At 44.8% G+C, this 27,283-nt stretch overlaps 1 protein-coding gene across 10 annotated transcripts; it reads left to right on the top strand.

The window, feature by feature from the left end:
* The first annotated feature begins 600 nt into the window (after window positions 1–600).
* On the top strand, window positions 601–26,881 carry pacs2 (phosphofurin acidic cluster sorting protein 2). Of its 10 annotated transcripts, none has more exons than XM_069160500.1 (26): window positions 601–965; window positions 9,064–9,151; window positions 9,460–9,549; window positions 9,919–10,044; window positions 10,648–10,810; window positions 10,894–10,967; window positions 11,853–11,933; window positions 12,021–12,077; window positions 12,155–12,309; window positions 12,447–12,537; window positions 12,772–12,843; window positions 13,089–13,213; window positions 13,413–13,545; window positions 13,999–14,103; window positions 14,515–14,621; window positions 14,696–14,850; window positions 14,996–15,106; window positions 15,259–15,409; window positions 16,665–16,697; window positions 18,083–18,127; window positions 18,687–18,729; window positions 20,486–20,528; window positions 22,553–22,688; window positions 22,806–23,026; window positions 23,174–23,287; window positions 24,252–26,881. In XM_069160500.1, the coding sequence occupies exons 1-26, from the start codon at window positions 847–849 to the stop codon at window positions 24,368–24,370; spliced, it is 2,757 nt and encodes a 918-aa protein (XP_069016601.1). In that variant the 5' UTR covers window positions 601–846; the 3' UTR covers window positions 24,371–26,881. The 10 variants fall into 10 exon arrangements, with proteins under 10 accessions (XP_069016601.1, XP_069016603.1, XP_069016600.1 ...); XM_069160502.1 differs by having other exon boundaries at window positions 12,018–12,077; window positions 15,301–15,409; XM_069160499.1 differs by having other exon boundaries at window positions 12,018–12,077.
* The last annotated feature ends 402 nt before the right edge of the window (window positions 26,882–27,283 follow it).

The following is a 27,283-nucleotide window of genomic DNA, read 5'->3' as shown; positions in this document are numbered from 1 at the left end:
CCAGTGCTCCGGTTCAACCCAGTCCTCCAAGGGTGAAAGGTTAACCAAAACCACACCTGAACTAAAGCACTGCATGATGGGAGAGTCTTTGTAATCACCTCCTGATGACTGATGAAGAAGACTACAAAGTATGTGTGTTTACACCGCAGACTGCATCTAAAAGTGGATGTAGCGTCTGAAAAGTGAAGCCAGTGCAGAAGTGCCTTGCAGTACCACTGAGGACCACTAGGTGCTGTCTCCAACAGACTCGCATTGAAACAGCATCAACTGAAACAAAGTCAGTAAATGTTTTCGACTCCTCTCAGACTTGTCAAAGAAAAAAAAAAAACTAAATATTGAATACATTTTCAAAAAGAACCGCCATATTTAAATTAACAACATATTGTTATTATTATTATTAATGTCAGTGGGATTTTAGAGGAGATATTCTTACTTTTTTAAAAGAGTAGAATCTTATTTATTTCATCTGTTTGCTGCTTTCTGTTGGTAAAACATTCATTTTTCGAAAGTGCTGTGTATACACCGTGCTTCCTGTAATGCACTGAGAGCGCCACCCCCCCCCCCCCCCCTGTCGGCATGAATCACCCTCCATACTCCCGGAGCAGCGTGGCAGGCACAACAAGCCCAGCGGTCGGTGCTCTCCGTCCCGCCGCTCTGCAGCAGTCCCTCCCGGTTCAGAGGACCACACCGACCCGCCGGCTCCTCACGGACGGAGAAATGAGCTCGCGCTCCACATTACGCTAACGTGAGCGCGTGACGGTTCCTGTTCACGGAGACCCTCGCGCAGACAGGAGGTGCTCCAGCCCCGCAGCTCGGTGTCGGACGGTCCCACCCGCAGCTCGGACCATGGCGGAGCGCAGCGGCCGGCTCAGCTTCCCCGGCAGTGGGGCTCTGAACAGACCAGTGCCCATGAACCTGTTCGCCACCTGGGAGATCGACGGCTCGTCCCCCAACTGCATCCCCAGGTAAGACTTGCACGCGCCGCGTCCCGTCGTCCTTTAAACTTTAAAGCTAGCGCGTGCACTGCGCCAGACTGTCATTCAGGCTGCTAACCGGCTGCAGCAGCTAGCTGCTCACCGGCCCGGGAGGATGTCCTGCAGGCCCCGCTGCACCGGGCCCTCACACCTCCGGTGCACCAAGGCCTCACATCTCCGGTGCACCTGGGCCTCACACCTCCGGTGCACGGTGTGACTGTGTATTTTTCACGGCGTGTGTTGTGCTCTGTGAAGGCGTGTGTGTTGTGTCGTGAAGGTGTGTGTGTGTGTGTGTGTTTCATGGTGTGTGTGTTGTCTCCCGGAGACTCCGAGGTCACCATACAAACCTCAGTATTTTATTCACCACTCAGATCAACGCTGAATCACCGTTTTATCTTCTTAACATTAGTTTTGAATTTGTGATGACGTCAGCAGTTAATTTCCTGTTTCTACTTCATGACTCAGCAGAAACACTTAACGTGATTAAAGATGTAAATCAAGCTGTGATGTCTGCAAGTGTTGAAGATGAAGATGTGCCTCCTTTTCCTCCTCTTTCTCCTCTTCTCAGGCAGCAGTTAGATGTTTAAACTTGATGAAGTGAGTGTGGTCAGAGATCAAAGCTATCATTAATTCAGGAGTGTTTTTATTTTTCAGACCTCTTTATCCTCTTTATTTAAAACCTTTTAGCTGTAATCACACTAATTCATTCCAGGAAGAGCTGCAGACTTTTTCACATAAAACGGTTCATGTAACTAAAGAGTTGCAGGTTCAATCCCCGCTGACCCCGTCAGTCTGTCAGTCAGCAGCTCCTCCACCTGAGGAAGTGTAAACTGGAGCTGGAGCTCTCTATTGACCTCCGTCCATCAGGTTGGACTGGAGGAACTCGTCCTGTCAGTCAAACATTTCCTCCTATGTTGACCTCCAGAGACAAACTGGCAGGAATACTGTAATACTTTCAGCAGAGCTGCTGTTCATGACAGTTTTTGCAGAAAAATTGCAGGAATTTTGTTGCAGTTGCTGTAAATATTGTGGAGATGGTTTGAATGTGTTTTCATTATTGTGACTTCCTGGAGGGGCTGGTTTATGACTGTTGGAGGCAACAGGTGTACCGACCCTCGTTGCCGTGGTAACAATATTAAACGTGATGAATTTGGAGAAAGTTTGGTTTCAGGAAAAGATCCTGTTTGAGTTAAAGACAGTTCATTTTTTTTTAACGTTGTGTTTGTGAGGTGAAGCCAAAGACCTGAGATGGAACACCTGCTGGGGGGGGTCTGGATCTGCTAAATCACAGAACAGTCGTACATATGGAAGATGAATGACAGAATATCATGTACCTGTTATTAAAAACAACTCTCCTCGGACCCGCTGGTGTCCCACGGGCCCCTCAGCAGCTCCATAGTTTACTTCAATGTCGGACCGGGTCTGAACACAGAACGAAGGTGTGTTCTGATCCGTTCCTGAATCTGTCCCCCTCACATCTTTGCAGTTCTGCCTCAACACATCGATACACCAGTGTTTTAATTTCACCTGAATGTTATCATTTCATCCTCTAGTACCTCCGTCAGTCCCCTGTCCATCCTGCTGTTCCTCTGTCTGTCCCTCCGTCCCTCCTCCCAGCTCTGTGAGGATTATAGAAGTGCTGCCTGGGCAGTGATCTCACATTTCCCAGAGTCGCCTGAGGACACGAGCAGCTGAGCGGATCATAATCACCTAATCAATCATCACAGGTGAGACATGGTGGGAGGACGACTTCCTGAGGAGGATGAAGAGCACTCCACCTCCTCTTCGTTTCCTCAGTGCTGTGATGTCAGGGGTGTCTCCTTGTCACTCAACGAGTCTGTTTACCGTGTTGTCATTAGTGAACACGTGTCCCTGAGGACAGACGTGTCCCTGAGGACAGACGTGTCTTCTGAGCCTCCTCGGACCTCCATCCTGCTGACAGACTCTGAGTCTCATCCTGGTATGTGTGAAGTGGGCGCCGGCTACATTTCTGTCCGTCCGCCCACAGAGAGGATGAGTGCTGTGGGGACGGATGGACCTCGGAGACAGAGGTGGGATTGAACGGGTTGTCGAGAGGCAGCTGGAGCCGGTTGGCCGTCATATTTGGACCTGTTGGAGGCGAGAGTGCTGAGACGTCTCTTTGAGAGGCAGCCAGACACTCGGTCCTTTGTCCTCGGCTGCTGGACGGTCACAATGCAGGAATTTAGAGTGGGACGACAAGGGGCCGTTAAAGCGTCTCATTGTTCCGTCCCTTTGTTGCCCTGCACTCAGACCCAGTTCTGTACCAACGTTTGAAGAAGACCGAGAAGCTGCAGCCTACTGGTGATGTCTCAACATCATCACCATCATCATTATCACCATCATCATCACTATCATTCTCAGCATTATCATCATCATCTCATCATCACTATCATCATCCTCATCACCATCACCATCATCTTATCACCATCATCATCACCACCACCATCATGATCACATTATCACCATCACCACCACCACCACCACCATGATCACCATCATCATCATCATCATCATCATCACTATCATCCTCATCATCATAATCATCATCACCACCACCACCACCACCACCACCATCATCATCATCATCATCATCATCATCACCACCATCCTCATGTGGTTCTTTTTGGCTCCAGAATTAAAAAATGGTTTAAATCTGAACTCGAGTTACAAACCGACGTTTGTCGTCTCGTTTGGTTTCAGATATTAAAACGAGGATCGTCTTTATTTCTCTCCTTTAACACTGAATTATTTGGACTTCTGGAGCATTTGACATTTGACCTCTGACAGGTTTCCCTCCGTCAGTTTCATCACTGAGTGGTTTGGATTAATTTGTCCTGAATCCACATTAAACACACAGAGAGGTTTGAACTGGACCTGAACTGAACATGATGGTTCAGATAGATAATAGGAGCTCAGTGCTTTTAGCCTCCTGATGTAACCGTGGAAACGGTCCCTCAGTCACGAGAATGTCAGCTTCATTTGTTAAATCCTCAAATCTCCTCCCTGATAGTCGATGAACTCTGTAAAGACAGCAGCAGGTTTTCTGGTGGAGGTGACCTCATTTAGACAAAGCTGCTCACTGAGGACAGACAGAGACGGAGACAGCAGCAGGTTTCCTCTGGTGGAGGTGACCTAATTTAGAGAGCTGCTCAGTGGAGACAGCGTCTCCGTGAGACAGGTGGTTTTAATGTCCCTTCACTCTGTCCTGATGGTGTCAGCTCTTGCTCTGATGAGGACACGCTCTGCTCTGTCCCTCTCGGAGGACACCTTTGAGTGTCTGATGAAGACGGTGCGCCGCAGCAGAACTCCGAGCAGATGTCACAGTCTGAGACAAAGATGGAGGCGGAGTCTAATCGGAGGTTTCTGTCTCAGACACACAGCGTGTCATGGTGGCTCCTCTATTATTAAAAGATAAGCAGTCAATTATTGAGCTGTCGGACGGACATTAGGGACGGAGGGGGGCCCTCAGAGGACGTCTCCTTCCCATCCTTCAGTCTCTAAGGCCTCGTTCAGACTGATGGTCCACATCAGCTTCAAGTTTTATCTGGATGATGTTTGAAAGTCTGAACTGTAAAATCAGATGAAACCACATCTACAGATCACATGTTACCATGACGACATCCTCCTCAGAGACAGACAGACAGAGTCTCAGTGGAAGACAACGAGGACAACAGTCTGTGGACAGACGCACAAATAAACTGTCTTCTGGAACTTCAGGGTTTCCCATTCCTTTCGTAATAAAAGCATTTAGTTGTGAGGAGAGCCTCAGTGTTTCCTCTTCCTTTCATAATAAAAGCGTGTAGTTATGATAAGAGCCTCAGTGTTTCCTGTTCCTTTCATCGTAAAAGCAGGTGTTTTCAGAGGTTTAATGATCCGCTGACACAGATTGAAAACAAATATGAAGAAGATTCAGATTTAAACTGCCTCCAGTCGTCTGTTTATTATTCATGAGAGACGGTTTAGAGAGGAAGATCAGCAGCTTCAAAGTGTGTGTGTGTGTGTGTGTGTGTGTGTGTGTGTGTGTGTGTGTGTGTGTGTGTGTGTGTTGTTGACCTTGGTGTGTGTGTGTTGTTGACCTTGACACCCTCTGTTTTGTTGTTTTTTAGTCTTGACATGACAGTGAGACAAGAAGTGAGACGCGTGGTCCTATAACTTAGTGATCAGGTCACCAACTAACCAGCCTAACACACACACTGGTTAGTTAATCTAACACTTCAGTTAGTTCACTTAACACTGTGGTAGTTAACCTAACACACTGGTTGGTTAACCTAACACACTGGTTAGGTAACCTAACACTGTGGGTAGTTAACCTAACATGCTGGTTAGTTAACCTAACACTCCGGTTAGTTAACATAACACACTGTTTAGTTAACATAACACACCGGTTAGTTAACCTTACACGCTGGTTAGTTAACATATCACCGGTTAGTTAACCGAACACACCAATTAGTTAACATAACACGATGGTTAGTTAACCTGATACGCCGGTTAGTTAACCTAACATGCCGGTTAGTGAACCTAACAAGTCCACGCTGATTAAATATGAACCTTATTGTATAATAAACACAGGAAGCAGCTCACATCTGTGTTCAAAGGTTCAAACCCTGCGACTAAACTATGTCATCACTTCATTACAGGCCTGTGCATTTATGTTTTTAAAATGTATGTGTTTACATGTATGTTAATACATGTAATGTGGGGGTTTGCAGAGGAAGTGCTGCTTGATGTTGCCATAGAGTCACTTTATTCAGCTGTGGTTTAACCCTGTTAATATTTACATTTTGAAAACGCTGTTTTAAGTTTGCAGAATTAGTTATTAGTCGTAGCTATTTGTGTTCCTGCCTCTGACGAACAGAACACGGTTTATGGATCACTTTAATACTGAAGAAACTAAAAACCAGGTTTTTCTCAGGGGAGTTCTGCTAAAATACGCTAAATGCTAAGCTACCGTCATATTTAATATGGAGACAAGACAGTGTGTTTATTTGTATATATGTATGTGTGTGTGTATAAACTTCAGCACACGTTCATTCAGACTCACTCCAGTCGAAGCTTTTCTCCTGTCAGGCAGGTTGAATTTAAAATATATTTTTAGTGTCAGTGTGTCCTGAGTGTTGTGAATAAACACACACACACACACACACACACACACACACACACACACACACACACACACACACACACACACACACACACACACACACAGGGGGTGAATCCCGCAGCTGAATATTTCATGAGCTGGGTGTTGGAGCCTCCGGCACACGACTGAATAAAAAGAGAGAACCATGGCAGATTGATTATGGTGTGTGCGTGTGTGGTGTACTTACTGCAGCAGAGCTCTGCTTGGACCTTAGTCACCTGCTGCAGCTTCTCTGTGTGTGTGTGTGTGTGTGTGTGTGTGTGTGTGTCTCTGGTTTCGGGGGGGGGGGGACAGTGTGTCCCCAGCAACCGCTGCGTCTTCACCACTTTAATGTCTTCATGCAGAATGATCTCCTCTCAGTGTTTCCATTGATTGTAGTGGGTGGAGTCCCAGTTACCATGGTGACAACATCCCCACCAGCCGGCCGCTGTTTGTGTGACAGGTGTGAGATGTTACCTGATACAGGAGACCCAGGAAGGATGGAGGCAGCAGAGAACCGAGAGCCGTGTTTGTGAAGTTCGTCACACATTTACATGTTTGTTATGAGATCAGCTGATTCATTAACGATGATCAGCTGGTTTATTAACGGGGATCAGCTTGTTCATTAATGGTGATCACCTGGTTCATTCAGAGATCAACTGATTCACCAGAGAGCAGGTGAGCTGTTACAGAGATTTTAGAAAACATGTACTGACTTTGTATTTCAGCAGACAACTTGATGCTTTTTCAATGGGAGTCTATGGAGACAGCCCCTGATGGTCCTCAGTGGTACTACACTGTAAGGCTTCACATGTCAGAGATGGAGACTACAAACACTTTTACATTCAGTCTGGGTGTCTGTCCTCATTTCTGGTTACTATAGTAACAGCAGTCTGCCTCCAGCAGTAGAAGAGAAGACACCAACGTGGAGGCTGTTTATGTCCTCATGCTGATGTTTGCAGATATTTCAGGAGAATGACAAGATGTCATCAGAGACGTTCTGTGTTTCATCCAGCTGTGATGAGCAATGCGTGTTTCCTGTATGTGTTGAGGAACACGTGAACTTCACATCTGAAGTCACGGAGGGAAAAATAACCCATCTGAAAAACGTGATGCGAGACATTCAGGGTGTTCAGACTTGTCATGTGACCTGGTCTTCCTCCACGTGAACATGTTCAATGAGCCAACAGGTGAAGGATTAAGGGTAAAATAGAACTTTCCTGTCTCTCTTAAAAAGCCCTTTGAGGAAAATTTGTGCGTTGCTTCTCAGTGAGTCACGAAGCAGCTGACGGAGAGCGAGAGCAGGATTACTGAGGATGTGGATTTTCCAGAACCCCCTGAGATGTGAGAATTTAGGTCACACTGACACACGGCGCTCTGCAGAGGGAGACAGAACCAGCCGCAGGACGGATGGACGAGGTCGGGGGGTGATGCTGCTGAGTCCAGAACACGCTGTCATTCAGATTAGAGACCAACACAAACAGTCTGATCAGGAAACCAACACAAACACAGTCTGATCTGTGTACTCTCATAAAAACAACAAAACAACAAACAGTCTGTTCAGTGTTCTGGTTCTTCTGTAAATAACTCCAGCATTCATTACATATTAGGACTCTAACACAGATATGTTTGGGGGCGGGGCTGTTTGATTGAAAGGCTTGTGGTCCAGTCAGAGAGCTGAAGGTGGGGACAGTCCGGACTGAATGATTCTCTGTTGAATGTGGAGGTCGGCCAGAATCTAGTTTCACCTCTGAACATTCAGAAATGGAAGTTTTTTGCAGAGATTGAAAGTCACAGAACCGTGGGATGGTGAGATACTGAAATTAATTCAGTTCTCTGCTGATCTCAGATCAAACTGACTTTCAATTTCTTCTTCTGATCTATTTCCTGCTCAGAGTCTGATTACTACGAGGTTGCCTGTTTGAAACATAACTGTATATTATCATAACATATATCTTTATAATATATACCATCATAATATATATCATCATAATATATATTTTTATAATATATACATCATCATAACATATATAGTCATAATATATATCATCATAATATATATGTCATAATATATATATATAAAAATCATAATATATATCGTCATAATATATATAATCATAATATAGCAGGTCGTATTAATGTATTAATGTGGCCTCACTGCATGTCTCTTCTCCTCTCTGACCCACATCCTCCAGCAGGAACACAATAAACCAACAGACACTTCAGACTGTTGTTGTTGTTTTTCCCCAGAATAGTTTAGGGGTGATGTCATCGCCCCATTTAGTTCTGCAGTATGGAGGGAGCCGATGAAGAAAGGCCTCTGAGCTGAAGGAGGAGAAAAGATTTAATTTTTCACTACTGAGGAGGAGTCTGAAAAACACGAACGCACGCACGCACACTGTCTCTCTCTCTCTCTGTTCTGCTCCGCTGGTCCAGCCCAGTAAAGAGGATTTATCTTTCCTGCCGTGATGCTGCGGCTCAAATGAAGTTAATGAAGGACTTCTGAAACCTTCCTTCCTTCCTTCCTTTTAGCAGCAGGAAAATGTCATGTTTGATTGATAGAAGATGGACTGATGGCACATTTACAGGTGTAAGTTGTAAGAATGAAGTCCCTTCTTCGTAGTAGGGGGTGACAGTGAATCACTGCAACCTCTTGTGGTACAAAGTTGTTTTGCGAGACAGGCGCTAGCCAGTTAGCATGCTAACTTCAGCAAATTTCTGTGCGACACAACCCAAAGACTTGTGTAGATGTTGGTCCACGTCTTACTTTCCCTTTAAACGATCCCACCTTCTACCTGTTGAACCCTGAGGAGGATCACAGCTGCTCTGTTTCCTCAGAAACTGTTTATCTGCTCTCATAAACTCTTGGGCTGCTTGTTGGGAGTGACTCACCTGTTTTAGAAACACAGCGGTGCTCCTGAACGCATCACTTCTCCTCTCTCTGCTCAGACTCTGCAGTCTGACCCTCAACAAGCTGGTCGTCATCAGGGAGCTCGACAAGGAGCTCATCTCCGTGGTGATCGCTGTCAAGATCCAGGTAGACATCACACACACACACACACACACACACACACACACACAGACACGCACACAACAACACACACACACAGACACGCACACAACAACACAGACACGCACACACACACACACACACACACACACACACACACACACACACACACACAAAACAACAAACAAACACACACAACAACACAGTTATTATTGAATAATAACTGTTTCTTCTCTTTTTAAAACAGAAAAATGTACTTTAAAGCATTTAGTTTTCTTTAAACATGCAGCTGCAGCTTCACTGCAGAGACTTATTTCTTCTTTCATGTCCTGCAGGGCTCCAAACGGATTCTGAGGTCCCATGAGATCGTGCTGCACCCTAGTGGCTGCGTTGAGACAGACCTGGCGCTCACCTTCTCACTGCAGGTAAACAAACCGAATATAAAAAGTATTTAAGAACAGGCCTCTGTGTTCAGAGTTCATTATTTGAAATAACACCTGAGCTCAGAGCATGTGTGGGAGGAGTTTTAGTGCACAGGTTGCCATGGCAACTGTTTAAACTTTACATCAGGTCCTGTCACAGATGGATGCTGCTGTAGTTTCATTATAAACTGTGAATCAAATGTGATCCAGAAAACCGGCCATGCCGTGATGAAGACTTCAATCCTTCCTCGTGAAGGAGGTTTTTATTTTCATTTTATTTATGTAATTTTTAAAGCACTGTGTTGTCAGTATAAAGCTGATCGTCCTGCAAGGCCCGATTCTTCATGTTCTCCTGCTTCCTGTTTCTCTCAGTACCCCCACTTCCTGAAGAGAGAAGGGAACAAGCTGCAGATTATGCTGCAGAGGAGGAAACGCTACAAGAACCGCACCATCTTAGGCTACAAGACTCTGGCGGTGGGATCCATCGACATGGCAGAGGTCAGTATGAGCTCACATTACAGCAGCAGAGAGGATGATGGGTAATGGATTCCAGGCTGTGTGATGTAGAAGATAACCAGGTGCATCCGAAGTGTTCAGACAGACAGCAGCAGAGAGGAGCTGCAGCTATAACGGACTTTAAATACGTTTATTCAACCGTAAAACTCTATTTGAAAGTTCTAAACCCTTCTATGCAGCGCCCCCTGCTGTTATAGTTTACCTGTTTAATAGCCTGTTTCTTCTTCATCCTCCTACTCCTCTCCTCCTTTTCCTCTTCTCTTCTCTTCTCTTCTCTTCTCTTCTCTTCTCTTCTCTTCTCTTCTCTTCTCTTCTCTTCTCTTCTCTTCTCTTCTCTTCTCTTCTCTTCTTCCTTCTCTTCCTCCTGTCCTCCTCTTCCTCCTCTTTCTCTTTTCTTCCTCTCACATCTGATGAACTTCATCTTTTAAACTACAAAATAAAACACAGCAGTCTGTTCATGTGTTTTTCTGAATGTCCAACTGTTTCATTTTGATGATGATGATGATGATGATGATGATGAATCCCACTGAGGAAGGAGCTCTGACTGTTTGTAGTTCAGAAATGTCCTCCTGCGTGTCCGTCCAGGTGATGCAGCACCCGACGGAGGGCGGCCAGGTTCTTCCTCTCTGCAGTAACCAGAAGGAGCTGCTGGGTAAAGTGGCCGAGATCTGGATCTTCTCTCTGTCCAGTCAGCCCATCGACCACGAGGAGGCGGCGCTGCAGGGAGGCCAGAAGATCAAATGCTCCGGTACGTTGTGGTTCAACCGGATCAGAACCGTGGCACCCGCACCAGGTGGGTTCCGCTCTTGACCTGCCTCTCTTTGTCCTCAGATAACTACTCTGAGGAAGAGTACGAGAGCTTCTCCTCAGAGCAGGAGGCCAGCGACGATGCCGTGCAGGGACAGGTGAGTCCACCTGGACGTCCAGCTGACACACACACACTCTGTTAAAGGTGCAGTACGCAACATTAGATATAACGTTGCACTGTGCATTTCATTTCATAGCACCTGACACTTTTTCCATTCAGTCCAAGCTGTATTTATTGATTTTTATTTAATTTGTTTTTGTGTATATAGTCTCTGTGTGTGTGTGTGTGTGTGTGTGTATTTATTCATTGCTCTTATCTTTTTTTCTATAACAATTATTTTTTATTTATCTTATTTCTTATATCTTATACTTATTTTTTATTTTTTTCATATCATGTGCACCTTTTTGTTTTTCTATGCTGCTGTGACGAATAAATTTCCCCACTATAGGATTAATAAATTCTAAATCTAACCTATCTATCTATCTATCTATCTATCTATCTATCTATCTATCTATCTATCTATCTATCTATCTATCTATCTATCTATCTATCTATCTATCTATTAAAGTATTTATTCTTTTAATACGTCCATTCATGCAGATATGACAACAAACATAAACACACTGACGCATTCATCTTTAATGAAGCTGTTTTAACGTAGAAATATGACAAAGTAGAAACATGGAATAATCAAAAGAACTTATCACCGTCTGCATCAATGAACCGACGGGTGCTCTGGTCTTATTTATTGATTTGATTTAAAACAGATTATTATCACTGATTTATATTCGGATCCAGGTTTATTGAGCTCTACTGAACTTGTCCCATGGAGATAGTCAGATCTATCAGACATCGGTCCCTCCGCCACCTCTTTATTTTGTACCTAACAGCTCTTTGACCTGCAGTTAAAATGACCCTCAGCTGTTAGTTATTGATATTATAAAACCTTCAGAGGTATTACTCTGACTGTGCTCTTCATCAGGACATCGAGGATGATGAGTACGACGTGAGGAAGCTGAAGAAGCAGAGGCGGTCCATCGTGAGGACGCCGTCCATCACCAGAGTAAGAGACAGGATGGTGTGTTCGGTGACTGTGTGTGGATCAGCTGTAGGTCGGTTCTGACTCTGGCTGTGTGTTGTGTTGCAGCAGCAGAACTTTAAGCAGCGGGTCGTGGCGCTCCTGAAGAGGTTCCGAGTGTCAGACGAGGTGAGTGTTTTTGTGTTTTTCTCCGGTCCGGTTCACAGCCTGCCAAACTGCTCAGACATGAACGTGTCCCTGTGAAGGTGCTGGACTCGGAGCAGGACCCGGCAGAACCGCCTCCGGAGGTGGAGGAGGAGGACCTGGACCTGGACAGCGTTGAGTTCGAGAACCCGAGCGACAGCGGCCCGGAGCTGGACGACGATGACAGCGTCCTCAGCACACCCAAACCCAAACTGAAGTGAGTTGGGCCTCATCGCAGTCCGGTGGTGCAGGAAGGAAATCATTTTATTTTGAAAATATCCGTGTACTTCCTGGTGACGTGCTCCCATCTCCCCGGTTGAGACTCCGTGAATCAGACTGGTCCTTCTGTTTCAGGCCGTACTTCGAAGGCCTCTCCCTCTCCAGCTCTCAGACGGAGATCGGCAGCATCCACAGCAGCCGGAGCCACCGGGAGCCTCCGAGTCCGGTGAGACCCCTCCCCCCCCTTCCCATCATCATCATTATCATCACCACTTTAAATATCAGCTCGCTGATTCTTCTACAAGAAACCAACACGGTTCATAAAATCACAGATGAAGAGTGAATCTACCGAGCAGAGAAACCATCATCATTATCATCATCTGGACTTTTTTACTGTCTGACAGTCCAACAGAACCAGGAGATGTTTGTAATCTCCCTCCTCCTCTCCTCCTCTCCTCAGATTGACCTGGATAAAACCCGGAGCGGCGGGGCCAAGTTTTCAGAGGACGGAGGGTCCGATAACGCCTCCTTTGTGAGTACAGTCAGAACCCGAACTCAAGTTTAATCAGGACCATTATAGTCTGTATATGACTGTATACTGACTCGGACACAGTCAGAACCAGAACTCAGGTTTAATCAGGAACATTATAGTCTGTATATGACTGTATACTGACCTGGACACAGTCAGAACCAGAACACCTGAACTCTTCATCAGTACCTTTAGGATACCTGTCAGCTCCGAGACCTACTTCCTGTCTCTCTTGTTGTTTCCTTCAGGAGCAGCCAGAGGTCGTGACCCCGACCACCGAGCTGGAGATGGACAACATGGACACGTTCCTGGAGAGACTGCCCCCTAGTGGCAAAATGACTAAGACAGAGTCCCTGATCATCTCATCCAACAGGTGAACACAGGTCACCCATTTCTGTAAAGCACAGACAGACAGAAAAGATTCTTTATGATAAAACTTAGTACAGTATTCAACGTCAGAGAGAGAATTGCATGAGCCGTTTCCTGTTGTTTTAACGTCAGTGAAGCGGCAGAACATCGTGAACAGTTTCCTGTCCGAGCATTCAGCCCCCCGTATCTCCGTCTGTTTCCAGGCAGGAGCCCAAGCTGGCGGGGAGGCGGGGCAGGAGCACTTCGCTGAAAGAGCGGCAGCCCAGCAGGCCCCAGAACGAGAGGGCTAACAGCTTGGACAACGAGCGGTCCCTGGACACTCGCTGCCACCTACAGGTCGGAGGACTGAGCTGCAGGCTGAACCAGAAACAACTTACTGCTCCTTTTATTTCCTGTTCACATTTGCAGAAGAGATTTCAGTAGATCGGAGGATTAATCTCAGCTCCATGATAAAATATGTTTTATCACACTGAACAGTTGTACGAATTTTGTTAGAACATTTAAACGTGGAACAAAAGCAGGAAGATGAAGGTGATCAGAGCTGCAACAGATTTGAGTTTGTTATGATCAGTGTTGTGAAGGTTTATGAAATATATTTTTATTGGCGGACGAGAGGCGGAGCAAATTTAAACGAGAGAACCAATCAGAAACGACGCTCGGAGTCAGAGACAAAGAGAATGAACGGAGGCGTCGGGACGCAGACAGGAGATGTACAGATTAAATGAAAATTGTATTGTATTGACTATATAGTCCTCATTTTAACCTGGGTTTTACGATTTCCTCGCTCAGATCCCCAGAAAGACAGTGTACGACCAACTGAACCACATCCTGGTGTCTGACAACCAGTTGCCTGACAGCATCATCCTCATCAACACGTCTGACTGGCAGGGCCAGGTAAGGAGCCATTCACCGTCTCATTCAACAGGAACATCCTGGTATTTACAGGCAACTGGTTAATCCATCAATTCCATGTATCTGGTCCACATGATGTTAGAGGATCACAGCAATAACTCTGGATTATTGTTCTATACAGCGAGGAGCTGCGGACAAACATCTGATGATAGTGTGACATCACTTCCTGTATAAGAGAGTTGACTTAATTTACTGTAAAATTAAATGAATCTGCAAACATTTCTACATGAGCACGTAGTATTTATCATTTTTAAAAAGGGATGCAGAAACTTGAAGGTTCAGAAAACAACGATATATACATTTTATATATATATATATATATATATATATATATAAAACTATAACTATATCCATCTATATCTATATCTATATCTGTTCCTCGTTGTCTCTCAGTATCTTTCAGACATGCTGCAGAACCACCACCTGCCGGTGGTCTGTACCTGCACCACGGCCGACATCCAAGCTGCATTCAACACCATCGTATCCCGCATACAGAGATTGTAAGAGGCTCCTGTTCCACCTGTCTTTCACGTCCGCAGACTTTCAGGTCACCGACTGTTCTGTTTGTTGCCAGCTGTAACTGTAACTCCCAGACGCCAGTTCCCATCAAGATTGCGGTGGCTGGAGCACAGCATTACCTCAGCGCAGTTCTGAGGCTGTTCGTGGACCACCTCTCCCACAAGACCCCTGACTGGCTTGGCTACATGAGGTTCTTGATCATCCCTCTGGGTCGGTGACGTCCTGCCACACATTTAAACCTGCTGCGTCCTCTCTCGTTGTTGTGTTAGATGTAATGTACACTCGGAGTTACCATGGAAACGATGTTAATGTCAGAATGAAAGCATATTTTAAGTCGTGTGATCCGGGTTCTCAGGTGCACATCCCGTCTCCAAATACCTGGGGACCATCGACTATCGGTACAACAGCTTGTTCCAGGATGCTGCCTGGAGGGACCTGTTCCTGAAGCCGGAGGCTCCTGTTGTCGGTGGGCTCCTTCACCCCCCCTCCCCACCCGCACGCACGCACGCACGCACGCACACACACACACACACACACACATTCTCAGTTTAACGGGCTGTTGGAAGAGAGCTGGGAACACTACTGGTGCTGTTCATGTTACTGCTACTGTGTGTTCAGGTACTGAGCTCTCCCCCCCTCGTCCTCCCATCCCCCCTGCAGCCCAGGAGAACCCAGACGTCGTGTCGAGGGTGACCCAGTACATGGTGGGAGCGAATGGAGCTCACCAGCTCCCCATTGCCGAGGCCATGCTCACCTACAAGCAGAAGAGGTACGTTCCCCCCGCTCAGAGTCCTGACGGTTGTCGGCAGATGATCAGACGGAAGAGTTTCTTACGTACTGTAGTCCAGATGTTCCTCTAACAGCTGTTTCTAATGCAGCAGTTGTTCAAAAGGGGATTGAAATGTTCTCTTGAAGATGAATCAAAGTAGTCATGAGTCAATTTCAACATTTCATTTCATGTTTCGAAATTAAAAATGCAGTGTGAGGGATGAGGAGCTTAAATACTTTAAACTACACTATCACATTTAAAAGGAATAATACAAAGATGTACCATCTGTGAATGCGGTGAACATTTGAAGTCTCATAAATGTGTCTGAATGATTTTAAATAAATAAATAATTTTAATAAATAAAACCACACAAAGCTCTGCGTTTAAACAAGCTGCTTTAATTTATTTTAAAGAATGAAATAAACTTGCCGTCGATCTAAAAACCTGCACAGATCCAACATCTTCCCCCATAAAGTAAAAAATTGGATTTTAAAGAACCTGATTCGTCAGCATTAAATTTACATTTGGCAACTTATTTTTTATAGCTTTAGATAAATCGCATGTAATCGTTTGATACCCGTTTATTCCTTTCGACAGTGTGTCTGTGTGTGTCTGCATACTTAAAAAACTTAGCATAGAGAGTAGAAGCGGAGGGAGACAACTAGCCGAACTAACCGGTAAACAGCTGGTAACCAGTGGAGACTCCAGTCAGTTAGTGGTTTGAGCCAAGATTTACTTTGGCAAATACACCCCTTTTATAAATTCAAATTAATGTTGTAAATGATTAAAGTGGCGTTGTGGATAGGTGTCTCCTCGTTCCCAGGCTTAGCGCTCAGCTAAGTTAAAGAAATAAAGGAAGTGGATGAACGATTATTCACAACCAAAAAAAAGAGTAGTTTAAAGCTAAAACAATCAGAATCAGCTTTATTGACCAGGTATGTTTACACATACAAGGAATTTGACTCCGATTGTAACTTCTCTGTGTGCAAAAAAACAGACAGACATATATATATATATATATATAGCTATAGGAGGAGGGACATGATATATAGCTAAGAAAGAAATATATACACCTAAACAATGGTGCAATTGCACCTAAAACAACTGATATATTCTGTTTGCATTCAACCCCCTTTTAAACAAACCGAGGTCACAGTTTGACTAATCTTGTGCTGTTTATGTGTCTTCACGTGTCCATCACCGTGTGTGTGATTAACATGTTTTATTCTTTGTTTTATGTTTTCTTTCTTTGAAGGAAAAAGAGCTTTCATTTTGATTTTGCAGTCAGGTATTGTGGTCGACTGAGTTTTCTTTTCCGTCCTGTAGTTGCTGATTCCTGCTCCTCTGTGTGTGTGTGTGTGTGTGTGTGTGTGTGTGTGTGTGTGTGTGTGTGTTTCTCCTTCCGAGTCGCTGCTGCTGCCACTTCAACAGCAGATCTTCTCCAAAGTTCACGGTTTTATCAGCCAGAGACTCAATACAGCGTCCTCACCAACTCTTAACAGCAGTTGGTAAAGTGAATCAGAGAGCAGGTCGTTATCTCTTTTCGTAGGTTAAAGGTCGGTCACCGTGTTGTTGTTGTTGCTTTTGAACGCAACATGACGCGGTGCAGTTTTGAATCCCTGAGTTCAACGGTTAAAGTAACTTAGTTTGGCTTAGCTTAGTTTAGCATTTAGACTAGACACGGGGGGACAAACATGATTAACCTGAACGTGAACTACACAATTTTACTCTCCCCTTTTTTAGTACACATTAAACCTATGATTTAATGAGTACGGTCTAAAGGTTTGGTGTTTGCAGACTGTTAATGAAAGCAGTTGGGATGTTTCCTCTGTTAATCTGACCAGCTGCGGTTTTTGTATTTTGCACACTGATATTTCAGTTCTGATGATTCTTCTCATCCACCGGGCAGACTCACTCTGAGCCGCTCCACGCTGCCGAAAAGGGTCAAAGGTGAAAATGTGCTGTTAAAGTGGCAGAGTGGCGTTAGCTTCCCGTCCTCCTCCCCTGCTGTTTCCTCCTTGTGCCTCTGGCCTTCATGTCTGTCTGTTATCGTCCTGTCATGATGTGAAATTATCCACTTTCATTTAATTATAAACTCGAACCACCATGTTTCAGTCTGATGTCACCGGGGTCAAACCCACCTCCCAGGTGTTACAACCACTTATTAAAGCTTTTATGGTAGCTGGCACGAATGTTTTCATATATTTATTTTTAAATTATTTCATAATCATTTCCTGCAAACATCCCGTGATCTGGTCTTAATGATGGGTAAAATGGGGAACGTCCATTAAAACCGCATTCTGTCTTAAGTGTGTCCTCACAATGTAGAAAATATGTGGAACGACTCTGGAAGTTTATTGTTAAACTTTCTCTATTTTCCTGAAGAGGAAATGATCCGTAGATTCGATGAGAAGTTAATGTGAAATACTGTTCGTTGACATATAAACACATCCACTGACAGAATCATGAAACGGGGGTTCATGATTCAGCTGTTTGTTTACTTGCATGTGGAACCCATTGAATCCGACATACGAAAGACACAAGACAGACGTGATGTGACAGACACACGACGGACATGGTGGTCCCCGCTCTGGCTGCTCTGATGACGTCCCTCGTGTTGTGTTGGACAGACAAAGTGCAGACTGTCTTCTTTCTGTGTCCCTCCTCCTATAGTCTCTCTGTGTCCTCCCTGGGGGGACGATGGCAGGTTTCCGCAAGGCAAGAGCAACAACCTCCTCTCATCCAACACGTAGACTCAGTACAGATCCATCATACCTATTTTTCTGGCTCTTGTCGGGAAAATAGTTCATGTAGTTAGAAGTTCTGTTCTGTTCTGCCGCTCTCAGGCGGTCCACAGAACCACAGAGGTTCTGGGTTTAGGTTGGTGCTCTTCCTCCTCCTCCTCCTCCTTTCCGACTGTAGTCTAGTTGTTCCCCTGAAGGACTCGCTGCCTCCTGACTCTGATCAGGTGGATCCTCTGGAGTGATTGGCTGGCATGTTTTTTTCTCTCTGCTCCAATCAAAGGCCTGCAGACAGGAAGCGCTTCTGTTGTAGTTGAAGTCCAGCAGCATGTGCAGCTGGGCTCTGCATGGTTCTGTAGATGTCAGTGTTTCTGACTGTAGGAATTGACAGGTTTATAAACTATCTCAATCCCTTTAGTACCATGTAGCCGGTTCACCTGCTAACCTGTTCACTCTCATGTCTCTCTATCCTCCATCATCACCTGTCTGTCTTCCTGCCTCCCTGGTACCTGAACTCTCCTCTGGACTCTCCACAGCCCCGACGAGGACTCTTGTCAGAAGTTCATCCCTTTCATTGGAGTAAGTCCCATCAGAGCCCATATGATATGATACATGATAATATGTGATATATGTGATGTATGATATGATATACAGTGGTGTGAAAAAGTGTTTGGCCCCTTCCTGATTTCTTATTTTTTTGCATGTTTGTCACACTTAAATGTTTCAGATCATCAAACAAATTTAAATATTAGTCAAAGATAACACAAGTAAACACAAAATGCAGTTTTTAAATGAAGGTTTTTATTATTAAGGAAGGAAAAAAAATCCAAACCCACATGGCCCTGTGTGAAAAAGTGTTTGCCCCATAAACCTAATAACTGGTTGGGCCACCCTTAGCAGCAACAACTGCAATCAAGCATTTGCAATAACTTGCAATGAGTCTTTTACAGCGCTGTGGAGGAATTTTGGCCCACTCATCTTTGCAGAGTTGTTGTAATTCAGCCACATTGGAGGGTTTTCTAGCACGAACCGCCTTTTTAAGGTCATGCCACAGCATCTCAATAGGATTCAGATCAGGACTTTGACTAGGCCACTCCAAAGTCTTCATTTTGTTTTTCTTCAGCCATTCAGAGGTGGACTTGCTGGTGTGTTTTGGATCATTGTCCTGCTGCAGAACCCAAGTTGGCTTCAGCTTGAGGTCACGAACAGATGGCCGGACATTCTCCTTCAGGATTTGTTGGTAGACAGTAGAATTCATGGTTCCATTTATCACAGCAAGTCTTCCAGGTCCTGAAGCAGCAAAACAGCCCCAGACCATCACACTACCACCACCATATTTTACTGTTGGTATGATGTTCTTGTTCTGAAATGCGGTGTTACTTTTACGCCAGATGTAATGGGACACACACCTTCCAAAAAGTTCAACTTTTGTCTTGTCAGTCCACAGAGTATTTTCCCAAAAGTCTTGGGGATCATCAAGATGTTTTCTGGCAAAAATGAGACGAGCCTTAATGTTCTTTTTGCTCAGCGGTGGTTTTCGTCTTGGAACTCTGCCATGCAGGCCATTTTTGCCCAGTCTCTTTCTTATGGTGGAGTCATGAACACTGACCTTAACTGAGGCAAGTGAGGCCTGCAGTTCTTTGGATGTTGTTGTGGGGTCTTTTGTGACCTCTCAGATGAGTCGTCGCTGCGCTCTTGGGGTAATTTTGGTCGGCCGGCCACTCCTGGGAAGGTTCACCACTGTTCCATGTTTTCTCCATTTGTGGATAATGGCTCTCACTGTGGTTCGCTGGAGTCCCAAAGCTTTAGAAATGGCTTCATAACCTTTTCCAGATTGATAGATCTCAATTACTTTCTTTCTCATTTGTTCCTGAATTTCTTTGGATCTCGGCATGATGTCTATCTTTTGAGGATCTTTTGGTCAACTTCACTTTGTCAGGCAGGTCCTATTTAAGTGATTTCTTGATTGAGAACAGGTGTGGCAGTAATCAGGCCTGGGTGTGGCTAGAGAAATTGAACTCAGGTGTGATAAACCACAGTTAAGTTATGTTTTAACAGAAGGGGGCAAACACTTTTTCACACAGGGCCATGTGGATTTTTTTTTCTTCCTTAACAATAAAAAACATTTAAAAACTGCATTTTGTGTTTACTTGTGTTATCTTTGACTAATATTTAAATTTGTTTGATGATCTGAAACATTTAAGTGTGGCAGACATGCAAAAAAATTGGAAATCAGGAAGGGGGCAAACACTTTTTCACACCACTGTATGATAAAGGATGCGATATGATATTGAATTTTTTGTTGTTGCATTTTTGTTTTGTTTTGATTCTTCAGATGGTGAAAGTCGGCCTCGTGGAACAAACGTCTGCAACATCAGGTGAGTTTGGACTTGTGGAGATTTTAACATTTGACAGCAGCAGTTTCTGTTCAGACATCCGACCACCTTACATGTGTGGTTTATGAATATGATGAGCAGCATATACAATGGGTACGGAAAGTATTCAGACCCCTTTAAATTTTTCACTCTTTGTTTCATTGCAGCCATTTGCTAAAATCTAAAAAGTTCATTTTATTTCTCATTGATGTACACTCAGCACCCCATCTTGACAGAAAAAAACAGAAATGTAGAAATTTGTGCAAATTTATTAAAAAAGAAAAACTGAAATATCACATGGTCATAAGTACCCTTTGCTCAGTATTGAGTAGAAGCACCCTTTTGAGCTAGTACAGCCATGAGTCTTCTTGGGAATGATGCAACAAGCTTTTCACACCTGGATTTGGGGATCCTCTGCCATTCTTCCTTGCAGATCCTCTCCAGTTCCGTCAGGTTGGATGGTGAACGTTGGTGGACAGCCATTTTCAGGTCTCTCCAGAGATGCTCAATTGGGTTTAGGTCAGGTGTCTGGCTGAGCCAGTCAAGAATGGTCACAGAGTTGTTCCGAAGCCACTCCTTTGTTATTTTAGCTGTGTGCTTAGGGTCATTGTCTTGTTGGAAGGTGAACCTTCGGCCCAGTCTGAGGTCCAGAGCACTCTGGAAGAGGTTTTCTTCCAGGATATCTCTGTACTTGGCCGCATTCATCTTTCCTTCAATTGCAACCAGTCGTCCTGTCCCTGCAGCTGAAAAACACCCCCATAGCATGATGCTGCCACCACCATGTTTCACTGTTGGGATTGTATTGGGCAGGTGATGAGCAGTGCCTGGTTTTCTCCACACATACCGCTTAGAATTAATGCCAAAAAGTTCAATCTTGGTCTGATCAGACCAGAGAATCTTATTTCTCATAGTCTGGGAGTCCTTCATGTGTTTTTTGGCAAACTCTATGCGGGCTTTCATATGTCTTGCACTGAGGAGAGGCTTCCGTCGGGCCACTCTGCCATAAAGCCCCGACTGGTGGAGGGCTGCAGTGATAGTTGACTTTGTGGAACTTTCTCCCATCTCCCCACTGCATCTCTGGAGCTCAGCCACAGTGATCTTTAGGTTCTTCTTTACCTCTCTCACCAAGGCTCTTCTCCCACGATTGCTCAGTTTGGCTGGACGGCCAGGTCTAGGAAGAGTTCTGGTCGTCCCAAACTTCTTCCATTTAAGGATTATGGAGGCCACTGTGCTCTTAGGAACCTTGAGCACTGCAGAAATTATTTTGTAACCTTGGCCAGATCTGTGCCTTGCCACAATTCTGTCTCTGAGCTCCTTGGACAGTTCCTTCGACCTCATGATTCTCATTTGCTCTGACATGCACTGTGAGCTGTAAGGTCTTATATAGACAGGTGTGTGCCTTTCCTAATCAAGTCCAATCAGTTTAATTAAACACAGCTGGACTCCAACAAAGGAGTAGAACCATCTCAAGGAGGATCAGAAGAAATGGACAGCATGTGAGTTAAATATGAGTGTCACAGCAAAGGGTCAGAATACTTATGACCATGTGATATTTCAGTTTTTCTTTTTTAATAAATGTGCACAAATTTCTACATTTCTGTTTTTTTCTGTCAAGATGGGGTGCTGAGTGTACATTAATGAGAAATAAAATGAACTTTTTAGATTTTAGCAAATGGCTGCAATGAAACAAAGAGTGAAAAATTTAAAGGGGTCTGAATACTTTCCGTACCTACTGTATCATTACTGGGTGAAAAATAATGTGATTGGTTAATTAACAAACAGCTGTATCAATGAACCTTTATGGTATAAATAAATAAATAGTCATCGGTGGCAGAAAGGTCAACCTCACAATGATTAATAATGTTCTGTAACATTCTTAAAATAAGTTTCATTATATGTATGAGGAACACGGAGGAGCCTGTTGGTCAGAGTCTTCATTTATTGTGTTTATTGTTTATTTATTATATGTTGAGATCAGACGTTCAGACACTCGGAGATAACTGACGAATGAACCGTCTCCTCCTCAGGAGACTCCGACGACGCAGCTCCTCTGGGCTCCTCACTGCTCTCCTCCACCCCCCCACATGTGTCACCTGCTCTCAAGGAGGCGTCGCCCACTCCACCCTCCTCCCCCTCTGTCAACACCAGCTTTTGCGCTTACAGGTGACAAATGACATAAAGCGGCTCCTGGTTTAAACTCTCTCATTTCTCCCCGATCTCAGAATGAAGGTCCGATGTAATGTTTCGTACTTTCAAAATAAAAGTGTGCATTTCCTGCAGCTCCGTGGGTCAGGCAGAGCTGATGGGGCTGCAGGTGGACTACTGGGTGGCCCCCACCGAGAGGAAGAAAGACATGGAGAAGCGGGACTCCTCCGCTAAAAACACTCTCAAGTGCAATTTCCGCTCGCTGCAGGTCAGCCGGCTGCCACTGGGGGGCGCGGAGCCGAGCACTCAGCCCATCATGTCCATGACAGTGGTGACCAAGGAGAAGAACAAGAAAGGTAGGCTGCACACCTACGCTGGCGGTCAGGTTGGAGGCAGCGGAGGAGTCAGTCAAATAGTCCACATAATAATAATGATAATAATAATAATGATGTCATCAGATCCAGAAGAAGAGGTCTAAATCCTTCTGTCACTCTCTCCTGCAGTCATGTTCCTCCCGAAAAAGATCAAAGACAAGGAGGTGGAGTCAAAGAGTCAGGTGATCGAGGGCATCAGCCGCCTCATCTGCACTGCCAAGCACCAGCAGACTATGCTGAGAGGTGAAGTCCAGCTCACACCTGCACACACCTGTTCACCTCCGGGTGCTCTGATTACAGCCGGAAACCATTGTTGTCCATGTCCTTCCTGTCTCCTAGCCCAGTGTTGATTGATTGACATGTCCTTCCTGTCTCCTCCTCCTCAGTGGTGATTGATGTCCATGTCTTTCCTGTCTCTTTCCCCTTAGTGTTGATTGATTGACATGTCCTTCCTGTCTCCTCCCCCTCAGTGCTGATTGATTGACATGTCCTTGCTGTCTCCTTCCCCTCAGTGCTGATTGATTCACATGTCCTTCCTGTATACCCCCCCCAGTGCCGATTAATTGACATGTCCTGCCCGTCTCCTTCTCCTCAGTGCCGATTGATTGTCCTGTCCTTCCCGTCTCCTCCCCCTCAGTGCCGATTTATTGACATGTCCTTCCCGTCTCCTCCTCGGTGCCGATTGATTGACATGTCCTTCCTGTCTACTCCTCCTCGGTGCCGATTGATTGACATGTCCTTCCCGTCTCCTTCTCCTCAGTGCCGATTGATTGACATGTCCTTCCTGTCACCTTCCCCTCAGTGTTGATTGACTGACGTCCTTCCCATCTCCTCCTCCTCAGTGCTGATTGATTCACATGTCCTTCCTGTATCCTCCCCCCAGTGCCGATTGATTGACATGTCCTTCCTGTCTCCTCCTCCTCAGTGCCGATTGATTGACCTGTCCTTCCCGTCTCCTCCCCCTCAGTGCCGATTGATTGACATGTCCTTCCCGTCTACTCCTCCTGAGTGCTGATTGATGTCCATGTCCTTCCTGTCTCCTCCTCCTGAGTGCTGATTGATTGACATGTCCTTCCTGTATCCTCCCCTCCAGTGAATTGACCTGTCCTTTCCGTCTCCTCCCCCTCGGTGCTGATTGATTGACATGTCCTTCCCGTCTCCTCCTCGGTGCCGATTGATTGACATGTCCTTCCTGTCTCCTCCTCAGTGCTGATCGATGGCGTCGAGTGGAACGATGTGAAGTTCTTCCAGCTGGCGGCTCAGTGGTCCTCTCACGTCAAGCACTTCCCCATTGGGATCTTTGGGCACACCAAAGGTCCTTACTAGCAGCCCCTGAGAGACTGAGATGTGGAGGACAGACGCTCCTGTCCTCCCTCATGCAGACAGCTGTTAATCGAGTCCTCTGTCCGTCCCCGCACACCTCTTTTTGTTTTCTGTCTTAATTTAATCTCCTGCGTTTGTCCAAATTATTTAATCTTTTGCCAGTTTTTTTTTTTTTTAATTTTCTATTTATGAACAAATTTCTCAAGGCAAAGCTGCCAGGGAACTTTTCTTTACTCGGCTTTTTAAAACAAAATCCTGCTGAGGTTTTATAATCTTTTGAGTAAAACAATCTTATGAAGTAATAATTAGAAATGACCTTTAGCCTTTAAAAAAGAGAGTGAATGACCCCATGTTCCACTCTGCTGTCGTCCTTTCTTGGTTGGTTTTAGCTGCCCGGCACAATTAATCCTGAATATTAAAACGAAGAGCAGCTGCGGGTGATGAAGAGGAAGAAGTGATGGTCATATGTTGTCGGTACATATATGTATCTTTGACCGGTGGCTCCACAGACTGATGTCCGTCCGCCGTCTTGAGAGGAACAGAAGTCTGATGTGCAATAGACTGAAAACTGTGTGAATGAAGCTGTTAGATTACACACTTCTCTTAGTTGTGACTTTCACTCTGCTCGTCTTTACTTTCTGTTCCTCAGAAATCGGCCCCGGGTTCAAAGAGTTCTGCTCCAAAATTCAACAGAAAGACGATGTCACAAACATAAAGAAGTACACTGATATGTTGGTAAACGCACTCATTCATCCTCTGGTTGAGAGAATGGATGAGGAGATTGATGACACTCTCACATCAGGAAATATGAAGCTACAGCTAGCAGCTCGTTAGTTTAACTTAGCATATGACTGTCTGAAAATCTGCCTCACACCTCTGAACTTCATCGGATTAATGAATTATTGTTTGTCTAAAAACTCATGAGTTCTACAAACAGAATTGTAGAAATGAGGAGCTGTGGTTTTATGGCGGGACGACAGGAAACACTTCAGCACATATTTCCTCCAAAAACCACAACTTGTCATGTTTTTCTAATCAGATTTTCTACGGATCACACAAAGGAAAATATCGGGTTATTTTTAACCTGTAGACAGATCTCTAATAACTGCTAGCCTGGCTCTGATCAAAAGTAACAAAACTTCTCCTACCAGCACGTCTAAACTAAACTAACCTGATACCCTGTTTGTTCAGTCCAGATTAAAAAAAACTGAGCTGGGCTAGCTGGTTCTCTGTGCTAAGCTAAGCTAACTGACTGCTAACTGTAGCGTCAACATCTGCGACCCAGTACTCTGGAGTGCTTTGAGTGTGCGTGTTGTGTACCGTGCTCAAACACGGTACAACAATCCGAGCCTGGACTCGGGTCCAGATCAGATGTATTCAGGTGTCACAGGTAGCAGGAAGTGCACCGCTGTCTCTTTTTAAACGTGGCCGCTGCTACAAGATCGCTCTGATTGATGATGAAGGTGTTCGCGAACATTTGGTTCAACAAAAGAATCCAAAATGACTCCGACAAAAGTTTTTCAAAGTTCTAAAATGTTGCTTGAAGTTTCTTTTAAAATGAAGCAAACTTTGGATCTTGTGTTTAAGCAGTTTTTTCTAAGAACTTTGTCCTGTGGCCCCACCCCCTCATCACCCCCCTCATCACAGTCCTCCATCACCCTGCTCATCACCCCCCCCCCCCCTCCGGTCATCACACTCCTCCATCACCTCCCTCATCACACTCCTCCAATACTCCTCCATCACACTCCTCCATCACACTCCTCCCAGTCTCGTGTTAAAATGTGAGTTCAGTTGAAGGCAGCTGTGCTAGCTGCAGCTCCTCGTTACCTGAAGGTGTTGTAGATCCCGTAGAGGTGAATGTAGTGAAGGTACCTTCATGTAAAGCACTTTTAAATGTTTGTCTATTATAGATGAGTGTGTTTAAACCTGCAGGTAAATCAGAGCTGAGCAGCTGCACAAACAAGACGTAGTTTATATGCAAACAAAGCCTCTGTCTGTCCTCGGTGCTGAGTAAGGACATGTCCCGCTCACATTTGGACTGTTTTTTATGTTCACCTACAACCTGTCTGTGATGAATGAATCTGCTCCTTTTTATGTTAAAACTAAGAAGAACTTATAAAAATGTATTTCCTTAGCAGTTTGATTATAACGCTCGCCAATTTCTTGATAAGTGCCTAAATTGTTTAATTTTGACTAATCGATATGAGTAAATGTACCTGGCTAAAATGGTGCTGATTCTGGTCCCACAACAACAGAATATCTGGTTCACTGAAGGAGAGAAACGTCCACGTTGAGCATCCCTTCCTTTGTCTCTATGTTCAACATGTTTTAGATGTTTTGGTTCTTCATGTCATCTGAGAAAAAGCTCATTGAAACAGAAAGTTCCCTGAAGACTACCACTGTAATCCCTCAGCCTGGAGGAATAAATCTACTATACACACTAAAGGTTCTGTTGGGCATCACTGAGCCGTTATCTACCGGAGAGATGAATGGAAGCTGTGTTTCAGTGGTGAATTAAAGGTAAACAAGATGTTGAATAATAAATATGTTCATGAGTTTTACAAGGGCAGCAGTTAAGTTAAACACAAAGTCTGGAGCTGTCAGTCATGTCTCATGATCTTCATCAATAGAGGAGCTGCTCAATGAACCGAGCTGCTGTTTTCAAATCAAAGATCATCTGTGAGCCTCCTGATGAAGATCATGTGAGGTGACTGGAAGCTCCTGATCACCTGGAGTGTTCCTTCCTCTCTAGAAATAGCTGCTGACCTCATATTGAACATGAGCTGAGTTTGTACCACAGGGGTCAGACGTATCGGAATGCACCATCATTACCGTTTTCCCCTTAAAATGACTTGTCAGATTTTTTACTTCCGGTTTTCAGACAGAAACACTCTTATTAAATTTAAGAAATATTCA

This window comes from Embiotoca jacksoni, unplaced genomic scaffold (assembly GCF_022577435.1).
Source record: "Embiotoca jacksoni isolate LCO1_2020_lvr unplaced genomic scaffold, fEmbJac1.0.p SCAF_27, whole genome shotgun sequence".
NCBI classification, from domain to species: domain Eukaryota; kingdom Metazoa; phylum Chordata; class Actinopteri; family Embiotocidae; genus Embiotoca; species Embiotoca jacksoni.
The sequence above is the reverse complement of the archived record's forward strand: the minus strand, read 5'-3'. Positions and strand labels throughout refer to the sequence as shown.